The 16,752-nt window shown below is 40.3% G+C and overlaps 1 protein-coding gene across 2 annotated transcripts; it reads right to left on the bottom strand.

Moving 5' to 3' along the window:
* Positions 1-1,049: 1,049 nt before the first annotated feature.
* DSCC1 (DNA replication and sister chromatid cohesion 1) lies at positions 1,050-15,593 on the bottom strand. Of its 2 annotated transcripts, none has more exons than XM_074849322.1 (9): positions 15,369-15,593; positions 13,228-13,396; positions 9,891-10,025; positions 7,949-8,039; positions 6,500-6,638; positions 5,453-5,505; positions 4,115-4,272; positions 3,418-3,566; positions 1,050-2,353 (listed from the first exon to the last, which is right to left on the bottom strand). In XM_074849322.1, the coding sequence occupies exons 1-9, from the start codon at positions 15,536-15,538 to the stop codon at positions 2,245-2,247; spliced, it is 1,173 nt and encodes a 390-aa protein (XP_074705423.1). In that variant the 5' UTR covers positions 15,539-15,593; the 3' UTR covers positions 1,050-2,244. The 2 variants fall into 2 exon arrangements, with proteins under 2 accessions (XP_074705423.1, XP_074705512.1); XM_074849411.1 differs by having other exon boundaries at positions 4,115-4,269.
* Between the last annotated feature and the right edge of the window lie 1,159 nt (positions 15,594-16,752).

Genomic DNA, 16,752 nt, shown 5'->3' with positions numbered 1-16,752 from the left:
GGGGTTTATTTCATGAGAGGGGAGCACCAGCCCCAGCTCACCCCTCAGAGGCCGCGGCAGGCTGCCCCGCCATGGCGGCCCCGTTGGAGTCAGCGCGGGGCTGCTAAAGCTACCGCCGGTGTCCGGCTGTGCCCACTGCTGCTGGCTAACTCGCGGGAGCGCTAGTAAAGCTCCGGTGACTGACAAACACATGTGCTTGAATGCACAAACTAAGGTTTAATACCTGAACACTCAGGGGCCAGGCTCAAGGGCAGACCCGACACAGACTCACAGGACGATACTAAAACACATCAGTCTTCACTTTTGAATCAAAAAAAGGATTTAAGACAACAACGCTGCTGGCAGCATGGCACAGAGCCACAACATGAGATCGGGTTCAATGGCCTCTTCCCTTCCACCCCAAGTGTGCTGTGGAGTGTCCTTAGTTCCAGTATCAGGACCCAGTATGAAGTTTCTTCATAACCGAGTTTTGTGCTAGTATAAGCAAGTTTTGATTCATCTATCCTCTTTTAAAATAAATGCTTGCATCAAAGCAGCTAATGGAGTGAGCCCTTTCAGGATCAGCAGTTCCTGAAGTTGAGAAAGCATCATCTCATTTTCAGTGTCTGAGAAAACAGAAGCACTGTGAACATGCAAAAATTATTTATATAAACCTGAATCATTACCTCAGCACTATGATACAGTGCTATTCACAGAATACTTAAACTCTTTCACAAACAAACCCCACTCTAAGTATTTGTATCACAAACTACAAGACTGTTAATTGTCTTGTGTATTTAAACAAGGGAACCTTCCGTGATGCAATGGAAGTTAGTTTCAAGGCTTTCATGTATGTATTGCCATTGATCTCTGAGAGGGAACCTTCTGGGGCGATTAAAAGACCACAGCTGCTGAAACCAGACTGAACAAAGCAATTCTTCCTGGCAGAGTGCCACTGTAAACCAGCTGAGCCCCTCCACAGCTGGGTCAAACACCACACTTGTACACTTCAGAAATGAGAGGCACAGGAACTGATCTCGCATCAGTGCGCCAAGAACAAGCAGAGCTCAGGAAGTAGTTTTAATTCAGCTTTTTATCTGTAACAAAATTCCAAGGATGCACACACCCATCTTAAGAGTTACATCTGATGTATAGTTTCTTTCTCCCCTCACCCTACATGTGGCATGCTAGCAGTTCCAAGGTTTTTCATACCTTACATCTGAGTTTGATGTAACAAATGCTTTTTGCATAACCCTCCCCTCCACATTTGTTAAGTTTAAAAAAACCCAACAATATTAAACTCTAGTTTACTGACATGCAAACAATCCTTCTTAATGATTACAAAATTTCAATTTCAGGCACTCAACTTTATGACAGTATCATTAAAAAATCCTGTTTCATTGCTCTACACAGAATAATATTCCACCCCAAGTTTTCAAGACAATTTCTATGTGCAGTTATTTGCCATAACAAAGTTTTTTTTAAAAATAATCATATTACAAGTTTTATAAGCTCTCTTTAAAAAGCAAAAGGTAGTCTTCTGTAAAACATTAATTTTACCTCAGCTACATTGTAACGTCAGTTTACAGAAAGTGCATAACACAATGTCCAACTATTCTCTCATATCTTCATTCAATTGCAATTTGGTTTTTTGTAATATTTAAAAGGCAATTCTGCCAAGTGTTAGAAGTGTCAAGAGCCTGTGCTAATGTTATTCACAGACATGACCACAAAAAGAACCACCTTCCAAAATCAAGACTGGTGTTTAGTTTCAGCGAGGAATAACTTGTTTATGAGCTTGTCAAGGTCTGCAGTATTCAAAATGTCAACACTGCAACAAAATCTTCTTTAAGAATGCTCACTGATGGGCAAAAGACTAAGTATTCCATTTTGCTGTTGAAATCGATTCAATTGATTCAATTATTATCAAGGAGGTTTTATTTTTTAATGTCAGACTTCAGATTACATATAGACAGATAAAGTGTATTCAAGAAGTAGCTTGACTCCTGGCATAACTACAGACACAAAGGAAAAAGAAGGTGGGCAAGGGATGGTGAGCAAGGGCTGCTGACATGATAGTTCCTTAGAACAGGCAAGTGTCCTCACATTCTACTTAGCTGAGCAGAAAACAGAACTCATTCAAGAAGTTTAGCTGCTTAAACTCAAGAACACCATATAATATTGGTTGACAACTCCTGTCCTCAGGAGGAAGGAAGAAGCAACACTCACTCCATTCAGTATTCTCAGTTCTTAAAACAATATTTGTTAGGAGATGGGTCTTCTAGAATTATAAACTTTAACACCATTCTGCATTGAGGAGCGAGCATATTTTGTCAGAAGAACACCAACTGTCTGCTTCTCTGCACATAAGTCTCTATAGAGGAAATAAAGCAAATGACATTGGCATTAGAAATATTCTCATACAAAATGAATCCGTGACATACTTGTAAGTATAGCAATAAACTGGATTATGGTATTGGGGGAGTTAAAAAAACCAACTACCGTAACTGTCACACAATGCTTTAAGTTACCTTAAGTTTAGAACTCGGCTTGACATTTAAGCAACAGGCAAAACTACATTATTTTATAGGACAAGAGGAAATGGCCTCAAGTTGCACCAGGGGAGGTTTCGATTGGATATTAAGAAAAATTTCTACACTGAAAGAGTTGTCAAGCACTGGAACAGGCTGCCCAGGGAAGTGGTTGAGTCCCCATCCCTGGACGTATTTAAAAGACGTGTAGACGTAGCGCTTAGGGACATGGTTTAGTGGCAGACTTGGCAGTGTTAGGTTTACAGCTGGGCTTGATGATCTTTAAGGTCTTTTCCAACCTAAATTATTCTATGATTCTATGATTTACTTCAGAAACAAGGATTTTGTTTTTTAGGGGGGTTGGTTGGGTTTTATTATTGCTGTTCTCTAAAAGGTTTTCCATCTAGCAAAACAGTTAACTTTGAACTACTTAATAATATCACAGTAAATTCAGAGCCACTCATAAACTTTTGATACAGTTACTTCTGGGTTACCATCTCTATCTGCTCACCTGCATCCTGGCTGGGCCTTCCAGAAAGCACTGTGGTGTAAGTGTTAACCACCAGAACAAGAAAAGACACAGCACAGGAAGCACTACTGCTCTACAGTTCTTAAGTTATAAATATGGAGACTGACCATGAATGTCAGGAGGTTTATCCTTTGAGTTAAGTCCACCTCAATCAAATAAGAGAGTTACCGCCCATTTAAATTTAGTAGGATCAGCTTTTTTAGCACGTTTAAATCCAATGAATATAGCTACAGTTCCTAGGGGTGGGGATTCTATTCATACAGAATTCATATTCATTTAAAATGGAAAGAAGCAATCACAGCTGATAAGAAGTCAGCTATGCAAAAAGGGACAAACATAACACTAATTATATTTTATTAAAAAGAAATATATCCTTACTGTATATAGGGGGTAATATCCTCTTCTGTCCACTTTTCCCGTATGCTGAATAAGCTGTTGAATCTTTCCTGATTGTCTTCAGGTAAGTCTTCCACTTTTAGCAGAAAGATGGTCTCTGGTCTTGAGGTTCTATCCACAAGTGCCAAGCCCTGTAGATCAGCATCAGAGAGAAAACGTTAAGTAAAGACAAAACAATTAAACTTCCTTCTTTCTGGAGATAACCCATACAAGTTGCCCTTTGCACCTCCAAAGCCTTCTAAAAGTGCACTGCTAGAAGCAAAGTGAAAAAAGTATCATAAAGGTGCTGTTTTACAGGCAGTGTTTATCATTTCCTTTAATGACAAGGAGGGAGGGGGAAATCCATTAAGACATCTAAGTCTCCTTTGAGGAGCAGAATTTTCATAGTGCTTGCTACTCTACTGGCTGTCACTACAGTCTGCTCAACAATAGCTTCAGCTTCTGTTCTAGTTATATTTACAAGTATTAACTATACAGCTGCAACTTTTTTTCAAACAGTGAAATGTTCCAGACTTTCAGAAGCCTGAACTGGTGTGATTCCAGACTACCGGTGCTCATAGTGGATGTCACAAGATGTACTTAATAACACATTCAATCCCCATTCATTGATAAAATCTACATATGACTCAAGTCAGTTAACAGCCTACTCATGGAAGAATCCATACTTCTTTGTTTTTACCTTAAGCTGATCAAGTCTTGTTGTCATCCCTTCAGGGACACTTTGTTGCCAGACTTCTTGAAATTCTGACAGATTGAATTTAACTGCATTTTGCAAAAGCATTTGCGCTATAGCTCTGCATATTTTATCTTCATGCATTTCAAAGTAAACCTCCCCTGCTGAGAAACAAAAAATGGGTTATCCTGGGTTCTTGCTTTTTGATAAAAGAACGGAGAACAGCCTCATTTTTCCATTCTGTTCTACAGTCTTCTACAAACCAAGTATCCTGTTTTTTCTTTTCCTCAGGGTGTAACCTGACTTAGTATTACTTTGGATAAATTATGGTATCTTCTCATTCTCAAGAACAAATTAAGCAGAATATTATGTCTGTGTGCAGCACTGTCCAAGCTACAGTACTCATTATCAATAAATGTATTGGCCTCCTATCTTTTCCCCTCTCACAGTAACGTTGTTTCTCCTACAGCTTTCATTCCTATTTCTGAATGGCTTGTATTAGTGTTTGCTGTCTGTGGTTGAACAATTAACCAAAACTTCTCTTCCTTAATCATCCTTATGAGATGAAGTGAATAATTAGAATTTATTTTCTTTCACACTGACTTGGCTAAAATTCTCTGAACAACATCAGGCATAAACACTTTCTTCAACTTTTTCAGTCACCTCGTCTTCCTGCAATTCAAACTTGTTCCTTGTGCAACCTCCCTAAATATTCTAAGACAATCTGTATCACTCCTACTACTTTCCTATGTCCTTTACAGTTGAGCACAACTCCTACTTCAGCCAAAGGTGAGATGAAAGCAACTGTGCAGAAGAATTCATACTGAGATTAAGGCACTGAAATATTATGTCTGTGTGTGAGATGGGCAACAGAGATTTAATCAATACAATCAATGGATCTTGTGGTGCAGTTCAAGTGCCCAAAGGCAGATGTCTACTCCAGCTAAGCTGAATTCAGGGAGGTCTACACACCATTGACTATTCACAATAGCACAATTAATTGCTTAAACATCTGAGACCTCCTAGGGTATCTAAAGAGAGATTCCATCTAAATTTTACCAGTGACCTGTCTCTATTCACAAAATTATGGCTTGTAGACACCTAATAAATCACTTCAGGTACCTCTGATAGTTCCTGATTTTTTCCCTAGTGTCTTGTACAGTTTAATACTTTTTCCTATGAAACTTTCTCTAACAATTTTACTGATTCTTAGCTCAGTTTGCTCCCTCCTTTTACTGGCATTGTAGCAAATTCATTTATTTGCGCCATCCCCACAAACTCTGCATTTACTCATTAATGTTTCCTTTGTACAAAATTTAAATATGCATGTTTTCTCAAACTTACCATCATCAGTGTACTTCCTTCCATAGCTTAAAAGAATATGTTCTATCATCTCTCTGAGAAAGGGAGAAAAAAAAAAAAAAAAAAAAAAAAAGAGAAATCAAGGTTTAAAACTGTCTACTAGATCACTACAGAAACAGTTACCAAGAAGATGAAGGAACAGGTAAAGTAAAAAAATCAAGGAGAATGAAGGATGGGACACGCCTTCATGACTGAAATGAACAAATTGATAAAAAACTTAGAAGTAAGTTAAAAAAAGGACAAAAGGGGACAAAAAGGACAGATGGAACTTAACTCATGTCATCTCCAAAAGTCTCTTCCACTTTCTAGTTATAACTAGTAAAGACTAAAAGGCTAAGGAGAATAAGGAAAAGAGACTCTTGCAATGTCGCTTCTTTCCAATGAGAAATGACGCAAGTCACAAACTTGGCAGTTAATTACCCCTGACTGAATAGCAGGCATTTTTCTAGACCCCTGGCGTAAAATTACAACCTATCTGAAGACACTAATATTAAAGTAAGATTTCTTTTTGAACCAAAACCCAAATAAATGCAAAACGCTACATATTATAAACTTAAGACTTTGTTTGAATGGTAATCTTAAATTATTTAATGACTCCAAATGCCAGTACAATGAACTCAACTCTTCAGATTTGAATTCAGTATTACACCAGAAAAATATACCACCATCTCAGACATTATGCAAGACGTAAACTAAACATTTCTGGCTACCTTCAGAACAAGCATTTCAAGATGGTCAGTAATTTACAGCTTAGACACATGCTACTTCCATCATTTACAATTCAGCAGAAATGTTTCTACTATTGAATCAATAGAAATATTACCAACAGATGCTAAGATCAGTTTACTAACCTGTCTAAACTACTAATCCCCTTGTATTTTCTTTGGCTCTACAATATACATCATTAACACCACAGTAACTGGAATCTAGAGTTATAAGAGTATAATTCTAATAAATAATTAATGATTGCAACTAGTAATAGTTAATAATGATTGTAGACAATTTTAAGTACTAAAAGTAATGGCTTACGTGGGCTCTAGAGATCCAAGTTCCTCAAGGCAGGTACGTAAAGGAACCTTACTTAGAGACCAGGACTCTGAGTCTATTAGTTGAGTCACGTGATTCAAGAGTTTCATCTCATAGTCAAATTCCAGAATTCTCCAATATCCTACCAAACAGAAAACCACAAAACAGCGTTAGAAGAAAAACATTAACACCTTGATTCTATCCCCCTGAAGATACATTACAGGAGTCCAGACATTTAGGTCACACCTTTACAAAGTACAGCAACAGCATTCTGTCCTTTTCAGGATTAAAACTGAGAAAAAGAACAGAATAGTAAGAGCAAATGTAAAGGAGAAAGAAATTAAATCATCTCAATTATTTATAACTGTTTATGTTATTAACTGCCACAGATACAAAGACACTACAAATCCCATCGCAAGATGAATCAGGCCTGGAAAAAATAACTAATTCAGACACAGAACTGCATGAACAGAACTGGCTGCACTGACTCTGCAAAGTGGCAGTTCAAGTCCAGCCGAGTTCACAGAAATCCAGATGTGACAAAGCACAGCTCTGGTACAGTGGTGCTGTGCAGCTGCAAATGACAAGGAAAGTCATCTGTGAGATTGTCCTCACCCACCTCATGGGACAGTATAGAAAAGATGGAGCAGAAGTCTTCCCAGTGGTGCTCAGTGATGGGACAGAAGGCAACAAGCACAAGTTGCAATAAGGGAAATCCCAGGTGGGTATTAGGAGAATTTTTTTCCCGATAGTCAAACACTGGAACAGCCTGGACAGAGGTCGTGCGATCTCCGTCCTTGAAAATGCTCAGAACTTGACCAGCCAAGGCCCTGAGTAGCCAGCTCCAAGTTGTCCCTGTTCTAAAGCAGGGGTTTGGACCTGATAACCTCCAGAGCTCGGTTCTGCCCTAGGTAATTCTATGACTCTAGGACTGCTGGCAGCTGGTGTCCAGGTGAGGGTCTGGACTTGGCCAACTATAGGATGAGTACGACCCGTCCCAAGGTGAGGCACTTGTTCCAGCCTTGCCTCACAGGGTAGGGAGACTTCTGAGATAAATCAGCCTGGGAGGAACAAGAGACTATGAAAGGACTGGGGTTACCTAAGGATCAGCTATTTTTGCCTCTGGAACTGCAGAAAGCAGTACCCACTCATCCACAAAGAGGGCAACCAGCCAAAAAATATTTATGCTATGGGTGGGATACTCTGATGCCAGTGTTTGTAGAAGCAAACAAGGAATTACCCTGCGAAGAGCCAGACTCGTCAATGCCTGCTCAGTTTTCCCCTTTTGATCAGCTTCAAAGCAGCAGAGGATATAGGAAATATGGAAGATCTTAGTACTTTGAAGTAACTTGCACCTTGAAAGACAAGGATGTGGATTGGGCCTTAGAAAGAGGAGATATTTTGTGGGAAAAAAAACAAACAGGGCAATAATATTCTTTAAGAGATGAATACCTCCAATTTTGCAGGCATCTATAACCTGCAATTGGTGCATTATTTCTTCTTCACTTGCTTGAATCAGACTTAACAAATCTTCCGTTGTATACTGCAACAAGGGAAAAAAAGGAGGAAATAAACCAGGTTATCCTTGTTCCTTTGCTTCAGCAAGCATGCAAAATGCATTATAAGATATAATGAAAGAAAGACTTAGAAGATTGTTGGGGTTTTTTTTTCCCCACAGACTCTGAATTTTCTAAGGTTTACCACACTCTCTGAAACTTTTCCTGTAACTTACATTTTCCCTCAAAGGGTTCTTCAATATAAAACACAGTCTAACTACAGGGAAGTCTTTGTGCCGTGCAGAAGTAATATACCTGTACTCCCAGGATGTCAAACTAGCACAAGTAGGCACCGTAAGTAAAGTACCACAGCAAGAATGAAAAGTCAATGTGTTCTGTCTTTCCTAAATCACATATTTTAATCTGTGGCTTCCTTACAGTAATACCTTATAGTGCTATAGTTCCTTATGGTTCCTTTCCTGTAGTTCTCTGTGTATGAAACAGTACAAATAACTGAACAGTAAGCCACCAAAACACAGTAATTTGTTTTCAAACAGATTAAAGATGGCTTATTTGTTGCCAGCACCCAATAAATATTAAGTGCAAGCAACAACACAGCAAAAATTTTTACTACACACATGTTGTTTGGAATTCCAGTGAGAATTAGTCACATAGGAAAGAGCTTTCCCATGGAGAGCTTTGAGATTAAAGTTCTGCCAGTGGCATAGCTAAGGTTCATCAACATTTATCAGATATATCTAGCTGTTCTCTAGTAAGCTGATACATGAAACATTCTCCTTCAAAACAGAGAAGATAGTCCTCAAACTAGGCAGTAACGTCTGGGGAGATATTGACATGTTTTTATAAAATACATTTAATACTATCAGTAAATACTATTGCATATAACATATTTTTGTGTTGCTAGCCTTTGTCAGTGCTTATAATTCCTGGACATGCCTTCTTTTGCTGCTGTGCCTTCTATGCCTAGACCAGAGTAGGTAGGAAAAATGAAAGCGGGAAAAAGCAATGCTGGGGGAAAGATTCTGAAACTTATCAGAAGTTAGACTGTTAATCACCCAGAGAGAGGCAGCATTTCCCGCCACAGGAGAAAAACATCCATGCTTGTATATGCAATCAAACAGATTGTTTGTTAGTATCCGCTTCAGCCAAGACTCAGTGTAAAATACTTTGGAGCAACCATTTCTGTTTTTTTAAGTCAAACGAAAAACCAACCAAACTAACAAAACTCCAGGATTTTTACAAGACTTTTATCTGACATTATATGCTGCCCAGTCCAGGTCTCTCCATTACTATTTACATCCTAAAGTGGATTTCCTGGAAACATAAAAGGGCAGCAGGAAAAGGATTTTACTGGCATCTTCCCTTTTTATAGTGTCAGTCTTATTTTCTGCCTTATATCATCCTCATCATTCTCTGCAACTCCCTGCTTCTTGTCATCATAAATTACTGATTAGCAAGTGACTAGTATGTGGGTGCCCTGTGACCTTATTACTTAGCTCATACATGACGTCATACATAACAGCCCTAAAGAAGGAGGGAAGGCTACAATACACCTTTAGTCACGTAACTCTCAAGGAATTTACAAAAGGTTCTGGAGAGTGTCTTCAAGAAACTCCCCACATAAAATGGGAAATCCCCAGTCTCTTTTGGTCCTCTTGTCCTGCCTTGTCCTCTTTTCACTAAAAAAAGGTTGTTTACCTGCTACTCAGTGGAAGTGCTAATAATTACTATATTGATTAGAATAGTATGCTTAAAAAATTAACTCAGAGCAGCACTGTGAAACATGGGAGCAAAGACATTTTTCTAGTTAAGAATGTATCTTCTCTTTAATTTGCCCATTACCGATCACAAGAAAGTAATTTATATAGCTGATTTACCTTTGAAAATGTCAAAGTCTGATCGTTCTGACTATCTGGCCCTTCATATGGATCTTCCATTAAAAGCTTCCTCAGTTTCTTTAGTTTCGGTCGACATCTCCTTAATTCCCAATAGTTATTGGAGAAACCAGCAATCTACAAGAAAAAACAGTGACTCTTAAAAGATTTTAATCTACCATTTGGATTCAAAGAAGCTTACTAAAAATTATCAGTAAAAAGTGTTAATTTAGTAATTAATAGGGTAATTACTTTAAAGATTAAACAATCATTGTAATATTTTCAATAAAAAAATTTACCACAGGCAATGAAGAACAAAAATCCACTGTTGGTTGACAAAAATATGTTCATACTGCGTATGACAAAGGGAACGACTGATTTCTACTTGCAAATGTATCATCATGGGAGATATTCCTGTGATAGAATATCATCATGGGTTATATTCCTGCACAATCCTCATCAACATTTCTTTTCCTCTTAATACCAAATTATATTACTGCCATAAACTCCTCCTGTATTATCCTGTTTCCATCTTCCTCACTTATTCCCATGCTTGGGATCTACTTCATGGTCTTTTTACACCTTAACGAATCATCACATCACTAAGTTCAAGTAAACAGACATTAACGAGACAGTAAACTACACCTGCACACACTAACAAGACATCTCTGTTCCTTATTCTGATTCAACACAGAAATTAAAAGCATGCAACAAGAAGCTCTGGTGTAATTGATTCAACAACACTAATGAAATAAAACTTTATCTTCAGAGTAATCCTGAGGTGCTTAATGGGGTATATCTTAGACTTCCTGCATGATTTTTTGAAGAGGGCAAAGTATTAAGAGGCCTTTCAGCATTGCTTCTGCTATTTACCAAACCAACAGAAGTGGGTACAGAATAGCAGAGGCAGAACAGGCTCCAGGTTTGTGACTCCTAACCCAGCCACTAGCCCCTTGTAAAAAAGCCTCCAGATAATACCCCCAAATGCTTAAAATATCCCAAATGCTTTGCCAGACTACTTTTTTTTAACGTCATTGTTCTGCTGATCAAGGATGCCATTAAACTCAGACACCAGAGCGAAAAGAGTAGGCTGATTTTACTGTTAATAATCAAAGGATATAACTAAGTACTACAGAAAATAAGCAGTAGGAAAAATATGGAATAGTACACTTACTTATTAACACATACAGTTAAACAAGGCAATGAACCTAATCATTACTACACGATGGGGAGAATAGTGATTAAGATACATCACCACTTGCATACATTACCAACATCCAGTCACTGGGCAGCCCCGGTTACAGCAAGGATTTGGAGAGCCTTTCCCGGCAAGTGGGAAGTCCTACGCGGTGCGTCCACCCGTAGGTGAGGCATCCAAAGTCGCTGTGAGCAGGTCCAGCCTTACATACCCAAAAATCAGCAAGCCAGAATAACTTGCATCTTTGTTTTGAATGGAAACATCTGGTTTCATCCTCCTGTTGGATTCCACCCAAAGCCTGGGCAGGGCTCAGGGGAGAGAACCAAGGGAGTTTCTAACAAGGCCAAACACTTGGGTTCTCAGCCTTGAACACTGCCAAACAAGGAAATTTGGACACACATTCTCACAGCATTTCATCCTCACTACTAATTACATTTTGTCTAAGCTACATCTTTCACTAGTGAGCATACATATTTTGTTAATGATCAGATACTAATAATTAATGCTAATGGTAATACAGATTTTACTAATTAACAGATACTACTAATAATGTTTAGTTGTAGAGGTTCATCTATTATTCAGGCCCTAGCATTACAGTCACCCATTAAAAAACCCCAAAACTTTAAAATAATGTCCCATTTAAATCGACTATATGCAAATCACCTATGTGCAGAAGTAGTCCTATCCAAATTCTAATACAGAGAAAGCTCTCAGTATTTAATCTAACTATTCCGTAGCTTGTTTGGCACAAAATTCAGGTAAATACTAATTTCCTGATAAACTTCTGAGCTTTTATCCCCCCTCCATGTCAAATAGCATTTACCTAAGTGTTAGAATTTTTTTCCTGTCAAGTTCTTTTCTGAGCAATTTGGTAATGAACAAGAAGGTACTCTGCATAGAAAAGAAAATAAATAATTCTAATTTATAATCCAAAGCTCATAACTGGAGCTGGTCTGTGTGAGGTGAATAAAATGCCAGATGCTTTGGCCGTGAGTATTAGCCTTGCAAGTGGTACAAAGAGCAGCACTGAAACTGCAGAAGGGCAGTGAAGCCCCAAAATACTGAGTAAACATAGCATCTTTTGCTATGTTTCACAATTTGCAGTGTCAATACACTATGTAACATTTTTGAAAATATTAAGAAAGCTCTTAGAAATAAAACTCTAAAAATAATTCCTAAGCAAATCACATTATGTTGACATGTGTGACTTCAGAGGACTACTGAGATCATTTAACATAGCAAAAAAAGAATACAGAAGAATATTACTTTCTCATTAATCTACTTTAGTTTGAATTAACTTTTTCTATTAGCTGAACTGCTGAGTTCACAGAAGAAATTGTGTTGTTTTGATTATTATGTTCATCTAAGGACAAGCAGGATTACTCCTCAATGATGTAATTATATCCATTACAGCAAATAATGACCTAGTAATAATATTTGCCTAACTATTTTTAGTAGAATTTTATTAACTATGCTTCAGAAGAGCAGGGAACAATGAATTCTTTAAACTGAGAACTCTAAAAATCATTCACTCCAACAAATCTTTCCAGATGCTAGTTGAAAGAGAGTCACCTTTGAATATATTTCTGTATTTAAAAAATACTATTTAGGCATGACATGGTATAATCTGCCTTTTGGGGAAAACACTTCTAAGAATCAATTTGCAAACAGCTTATTTCAAAAATAGCTGCTAACACTGAGAAATTAGATTTTCTTTGAAAGCTTTTAATACCTACCACAAGTAATTACTATCCACTGAAAATAAACCAAACTTTTAACTTCTTAGAAACAATAATTATCATACATTATGGATAAAGTTCAGTTGCCTAAAGAAGGGCCCGAGAGCCATTCTGGGCACCCTAAGGTATAGCATGCCCCTTGTGTATAAAGCATATTTATAAAGACATCCTCTTGGGGCTGTTCAATATACAAAGAACCTACACGAGACTCACGTCCTTCTGCAGTGGCAGTTCAAAGCTAGACCAATACCACAAGGCATCTAAAATGGCATTAGAAGCCTATGTTTAGGCAACTGAATCCCAGCCAGGATTCACATATGCATATTGGATAAAATCCAAGAAATTATAGAGAATAAGAAAGTAGAGAATTAAAGCAAACAAACAAAAACCCAGAAAGACATACCTGTGAATGAATAATGTTACAAGATGCCTGATCTGCATTCAGCTGTTCTGGAGTTTTGCAACCAGGAATAAACAGCAGCATATTTGAGGTATCTGCTATTTTCATGTCATAAGTTTTATCTTTGCTGCACAACACTGCTTGTTCGTCCTTTTCACCGCGGATTACTAGGCTGGGAAAAAAAATTGCACAGAAATAAAGATGTATTTTTACCTCTCTTTCAGGATGAACACCTGTTAAACTTGTCTGATATTTTTTCACATTCATACATTGGTAAAAAAGTTATAAACTGCAGTTCTATTTGGCAGTAACAGTCACAGTACACCAAAATATAAAGATGCAATTGTCAATTAATCTAAAATATCTTAACACTATGTTTTTTCCTCAACTTTTTGAGTTTTCCCACTCCAAAAGGCAAGCATTCAAGGTTTATATGCAGATGACAGTTGAACCTCCTCACCTGCCTTTTCACACAAAACCCCCTAAAACACTGATTAGGTGATGCTTAAAGCCTGAACTAGTTCACTAATCTTAGAAATGAGATTACAACTAGAATTGTTCTTTAATGAAGACTGAAACTGGCCCATTCTGAAAGAAGAATTTGTGTCTATTGTGCAGTGTCCTTCAGATAATTAATCTCAAAAATATACACGTTTTCTTGCAAGTAATTCTAAGCAGGAAAGAAAACCATCTTCTAGGGCATTTCAGTATAAAGAATCAATGCAAACCCATCCCTTCAGCTCACATACTTGATTAAATAGAGATTCTTAGTGAGGACATGATAATACCAAAGCAGGACAACAGGGGAACATTCATTTCCTCCCAGGCTACACTAAATTAAGTGCTCACATTCAATTTCATCAAGCTGCTCATCTTGCTTCCAAAAGTTTGCATGCATGAACAAAGCTCAGCTGTGCCCCAACTACTCTTCAGCATGACTCAGGCCTCTAACCAATGACACCTTATCAGTATTGCACTGACTATGGGCAGGCTTAACAACATACATCTCTGAGGACTATTTTCTTTAGAGGGAGTTCTAATATTGTATCATTTTAAACATTTGTACTGGCATTGCAGTAAAGGATGAAATTTTAAAACAGTATCAAAAACTTAACTAGAATCTGTTCTTGGTCCAGAGTTAGATGCCATGTAATCATCCTACCAAATGCCTATGGAACAGTGTTGCGTCCTTCGCTGTCCTGTTTGCCTAACTTGTAGGTCCCCTGTCATCCACCCAACGTCAAGAGTTCCAGTAAGAAAATCTCAGAAGTCAGAAGGGTTCTTTTAAAGACATATCTCCTTTCCTAAGCACAAATTTTTAGGCATCTATCTTTATATGCCTGGCAAGAAACTTTCCACGCTTTTGGCTAGAAGTCTTGTGAAAAGCAATTATTCCATATGCAAAAAAAAAAAAAAAACAAAAAAAACAAATCAAAAAATGAGAGGTCACCAATACAAGGGCCTACAGAAGTGGGAAACTTTAGTAATCAAGTTGCTACTCTGGGAACAGGAACTGAGCATGGTTTCGGTCCTTATCACTGACTCACACTGTAACAATGCATGAACCATCACCTATCCCATCTCTTTTTAATGCACACAACAGTTATTTTGCTGAAATAATCTAAATGTGTTATAAATACCCATCATAAAGTGCTGGTTACGTTTGCTTTGTCCAGCTTATTTTAGGTGGTGCTAGGTTTTAGTTTCCGATTTAACTGAGCCAGGTTTAAAGGACAGCTACATTTTCACACAAACCGTATTAGACCAAGTCAAGTCTGGAAAAAGCCTTATTTAAGAGCCGTGTCAGCTACTTAACGCTAAAGATAGGACAGCGCAGCCCTGACAGCACGCAGCCCCCCCGAGGCTCAGCCCTGCCCCATCCCGCGCCGCTGCTCCCACTCCCCCGCGCATGGCGGGGCGAGCTGTAAGAGGGGAAAACTCCAGCCTCCCGCCGCGGGGCGGGCCTGCCACAGTCCCTCAGCCTGCCTCGGGTCGCCGTCCCGGCCACCACAGCAAGCCGTGATGGCGGGGGGGGGGGGGGGGGGGGGGTCGTTGCCGCCCGGGTCGCGAGGCGCGACCCGGGCGGCGACGACCCTCCCCCGCTCCGTTCCCGCCCTCCAGGGGGCGCCTCACCCCGCCCGTACCTCCGTCCCGCCTCCAGCTCGGCGCAGAGGCCCGGCTCCAGCTGCAGCAGGCAGCACTCGCCGGTACCGGCTTGCGGACCGAAGCTGAGGCAGTGCACGGCCGGTAGCAGCTCCGCCGGGTTCAGCTTGGCCGTCTGCAACGTCACGTCCACCTCCGCGCGGCTCCGCATGGCGTCCGCCAGGTCGATTCGCTCCGAAAACCGCGCCACACCGTCCCCCGCCGAGGCGGGGCCGGTCGCGGCAAGGGGCGGGGAGAGGCGGGGAGGCGGGCGGCGCGCAGGCCGGGTTGATTTTCTGGTTGCCTGCGATGCGCCCGACCGTGACCGGCGGGGCGGGTAGCATCACTTCGGGGTTATACTGAGGGGAATGGCTCTCCTCGGCGGCCGCCGGTTCCGGCCCAGCCCGCCGGCATGTCGCTGCTCCGCCGGGTCTAATCCGGACGAACCTCCCGGTTTCTGACCGGCTGTGCTAGAGGCAGGCTGGGCTACAATAAAATCTCTCTATATACCAATAAAATGCCATAAAAATCCACAAAATGCTCTAAATAAAACATCTATAAAACACAACAAAACCAGGCCCAATACGGGAGCCCATGCCCAGCTCTGATTGAGGCAGCACTCTACATATTTCCTCGATACCAGAGTGTGAGAGCAAGAGTGGAGAGAGGAAGGCTGACCGCCCGAGCCACCATGACAGGGCCTGACTGCGGCCAGGATGACGTGGGGTGTGGCAGCTGCAGGTGAGCACCCACCAGTGTCATCCACCCCTGCTCCTTCTGTCACGATGGCCGTGGGGACAGCCTGACCGAGGGCAAGTATCTGCTGGCTGTCACCACATGATCCTTTAGGAAAGGGACTGCACAGCCCCACGGAGGAGTTTGTCTCCCTGTTGACTCGGCCCAGCTGAGCTTCGTGCTGTGGCCCGACCTGGGCTCCATCTGCTTGAGGAAGCTGTGAGGAAGTGCTTGAGCTAAAACCATGACAGAGATAAGTAAAAACCACAGGCAAGCACAATTATTGAAATGGAAATAGTCCACAGCTCAGAGATTGAAGAGGAAGTCTACTGACATCCTTAAACCGTAAGAAAAAAACGAAAGCAGAGGCTCCGAAGGCAGCAGCTCAGCACCACTGGGAGTCAGTCCTCTGTGAGGAGCAGCACAGGAGGCTTGTTCCCTGCCTCCTTCCAGGACAGCTGGTTTCTCAAACACTCACTGAGGTCTTGCTGTGAGGCATATTAACACTCACCCAGGTATTGCTGCGGGGCATATTAACACTCAGCCTAGTAGCTCATTAGGCCTAGCTGTCTGCTGTGTGCATTAACTAACAAATAATTGCTTTGTGCTCCTAAGTTGTGTATATCCGCTTACAGAGTCCCTCTGTGCTTG

This window comes from Strix aluco, chromosome 1 (assembly GCF_031877795.1).
Source record: "Strix aluco isolate bStrAlu1 chromosome 1, bStrAlu1.hap1, whole genome shotgun sequence".
NCBI lineage: Eukaryota > Metazoa > Chordata > Aves > Strigiformes > Strigidae > Strix > Strix aluco.
This window is presented reverse-complemented; position numbering and strand designations above follow the sequence as displayed.